Source organism: Neltuma alba, unplaced genomic scaffold, assembly GCF_004799145.2.
Source record: "Neltuma alba isolate B1F8T4 unplaced genomic scaffold, ASM479914v2 tig00011899_pilon, whole genome shotgun sequence".
NCBI classification, from domain to species: domain Eukaryota; kingdom Viridiplantae; phylum Streptophyta; class Magnoliopsida; order Fabales; family Fabaceae; genus Neltuma; species Neltuma alba.
Genome location: NW_021636497.1, coordinates 355,914 through 359,181, shown reverse-complemented (window position 1 = coordinate 359,181; position 3,268 = coordinate 355,914). Strand labels below are relative to the sequence as shown.

Here is a 3,268-nt window from a genome sequence, read left to right as displayed (position 1 = left end):
AATGAGGGCCTTTTTGAAAAAAAAATTATATCTTTTATATATTGATTGTTCTTAACAAATTTTAACTGTTTTTTTATCACGTAATTCGGTTATTCGTCTCTTATAATAAAGAACGGAGGTAGTATAAGACAAGACACGAGTGCAATTTGTTGCATGAGTTGTTGACCTCCTCCCTCTGTCAACATTGCACCCTAGGTCCAGTATATTCAAGTTGTTCTGGTTCTAATTGGAAGGCACAAATCATGTCTTGAGATGAGGCTGTACAATGGCGAAATTCAGTCGCGACTGACTGGCTCTCCCTCCACAACTTTCAATGGCTTCCGGGTGATTTAGTATGGTTGAGCCCATTTGCAATCATGAAAGGAACTTACTTGAGGGGTACAACAAAAGCGCGCGCAGTTAACAAACTCAGAGAAAGAGAGAGTTCATCACCCAAACAAATAATACATGAAAACTAGATTCCTGATAAGCATTTTAGTATTACCATATAAGTATCTATGCTCGCGATTTTGCTTTCTGGGCATAATTTTTCATAGAAAAAACAAGTCTATGCCCTTCAACCAGATTTGAAAGATTTCTATGCAGAAGAATACATGTGCTCAAAATTTCTCTCAAATGTAATGCCTAAACCTCCAATTATATCAGGAAGAATGAAACTGCAACGAACCAAATGATTGAGAAAGAACAACAAGCTTCCTGTTTCATGGCATCGGCCATAAATTCTTTTTCTGGCTATAGAAATGTGGGCAACTCCATCCAATTGTATAATCTACTCAAGTACCTGTACACCCGAAGGCAAACACCAGTAAGCTAGAGGATTGATCCAATAAATATGCTCACAAGTGAAATTCAATCAGAAGTACATTAAAAAAAAGGCGAAATTCAATTAGAGTTAGGCTTAAAGGCATTTGAACAAACATCTGTAAACTAGTTTTGATGATCAGGGCAACATAAAATAATCTGGAGAAGGTCGACTTCAATTTGCCTTAAGGCCACTTCTTCGAGTGAGGACTTGCTCGGCCCAGCTCGGTTCTCTCACTACCTGAAATCCGTGTCTTATAATGGATCTGGGCATTTCCCTTAAACCACTTTATATAGAACCATCAAAGATATTTTATTGTGAGGAACAAAAGACGACGGAGAAGGACTTTAGTAAGTAGCTTGGTTGCTCATCTGATCAAAGTTAAGAGTGAGTCTCACCCCCTAGGCAGCATCAATACGGCGTAAGTATTACTAGTATTCAATAAAAATTGACATTTGAATACTATTTACAACTTAACATCCCATAAGTAATTCCTTCAAAAAGTTCGTCGCCACATGTTAGGTTTTTATTAGAGCCTTGCAACAAACTGCCAAGGAACTCTAATCAAGTTTAAACGCTAATCATTTGGCTTCTAAAATTTCAATGCGGACACGAGGCAAGAATTACATACACACCACTATTGGTAACATAGAATTGCAAATGCATAAAGACATACGGAAGCCCCGGAGGTCTCAGCAGAGAAGAATGATTAGATTTAGAGTTAAATTTATTACCAAAAAAAATTTAGAGTTAAATTTCACTAAATTTATCTTAATTACGAACATGCAATACGAACAATGGCACTCAAAGTTATATATTATATGATTCATACAGTGATTTAGTTGGTTCAATGGCCACAAAAAGAGAAGAGGGAAGAAGCAATTACCTTGAGACAACTCGCAGCAAGCACGAGATTCGATAGAGATATGGGAAGTAAGACGAGCATCACCAATAGCACTGTGCAGAGGCAAGAGCGACTGCGTGCACCCCAACAGCCCCATAGTCCTTGAAAAACGAAAAGAGATAAATTAAATCAAAAATTCAGAGAGCAAGGTTTTCACTTCCTTCTTAGATATAAAAGGGAAAGCACCTTGGAACTGCAGTGAAGGGGCGGCGAGAGTCGAGAAGATAAGATCCAAGTGGAGATGTGCGGATGCGAGAGATAGACGGCGGCGACGAATGATTTGAGAAGGTTCTGGCGGCGGTGATCAGAGACCTTGAAAGAGATCCGCCACGTAGAGCCATTTCTACGCGCTGCTCACTCACCCTGCAACGCGCAACAGAGAGAGAAACGAACCAGGGGTTTTGGTCAAGAAACTAAACCCTTCTGGCAGGGCACAAAATTGGCCCATTGAACTGGATTATCTATTGCTGTATGGCCTACCCTGCATGAAGAAGATAACGAGGATTAAGTCCAATGTTTTGCTAAAAGTTTGATTCTTCGAGATAAGAACCACTATCAATGTTTTAAAACTAACGCTATCACTTTTCAGTTTTTTCATATACATGTGTTTAAAATGACGGGTATAAGGATTCAAGATAATTATCATAACTACTACCTCTAGTTCTTATTATAAGATCTGGTTGACTAATTTGGACAGATTAAGAAAATTAGTTAAATTAGTTACTTGTTATAAATAGGTGTTCTCTTTACTAAAACACCTTTGCTAATCATATATATTAACTAAAGTTACCATTATATGAAACATTTTATATGAGCAACTATTTCAAGGACTACTTTGGAAAAAATGAATAAATATGAAAGACAAAGTGGATTGGAATCTTATATCTAGGATCAAATTAAAAGTCAAACAAGCTCTTATAATAAGGAACGGAAGTAGTAATATTTTAAAGGGGAAGTATGATTATTTTCTTACCTTTTTTATTGAAATTTTTTCTTACTTTTGTTTTGTATTAAAATAATCTAATTTATCATGCATTATTAGCTACTCCTCCCTTCTTTAATATAGAACCTAATTGTTGAGTTAATTTTTGTCCTAAACATTAGACCTATTTCTCATATTTATCAATTTTCTCTAAATTATCTTTGTAGATATTCCCTCAACTATAATCAAGTAGAAGAGGGAGAGAGAATATTAAGGAAGATGATTATGATATTTTAAGAAAAACCATGTCATATTTTTTACAATTAACTAACTTACCTAACTTCTTTAATCTAATCAAATTAATTAAATAGATTTTATATTAAGGATCGGAAGAGTATTAGTTATGAATATACTCTTCCTGTTCTAAACGTAAAACTCATTTTGTAGTAATATGCATGTGGATGTTAATATATTTCTCATGTCTCAATTCTTATGATTTATTTTCCCTCTTACGTTCATGAAATTTATCATTTATGTTTGAACTATTTCACATTTAACAGGCCTTTTGAGTTGTAAAGTTATGCTCATAAGTTTAGTCTTTAGTATCTATAATTTCACCAAATTTTAAAGTTAGTCCCTA

The 3,268-nt window shown here is 35.1% G+C and overlaps 1 protein-coding gene across 1 annotated transcript; it reads right to left on the bottom strand.

Annotated features, from left to right (window-relative positions):
* Nucleotides 1–431: 431 nt before the first annotated feature.
* On the bottom strand, nt 432–2,194 carry LOC114719252 (uncharacterized). Its single transcript, XM_028904721.1, has 3 exons — nt 1,893–2,194; nt 1,689–1,807; nt 432–781 (listed from the first exon to the last, which is right to left on the bottom strand). Exons 1-3 carry the CDS (start codon nt 2,045–2,047, stop codon nt 774–776), a joined length of 282 nt encoding a protein of 93 aa, XP_028760554.1. The 5' UTR covers nt 2,048–2,194; the 3' UTR covers nt 432–773.
* Between the last annotated feature and the right edge of the window lie 1,074 nt (nt 2,195–3,268).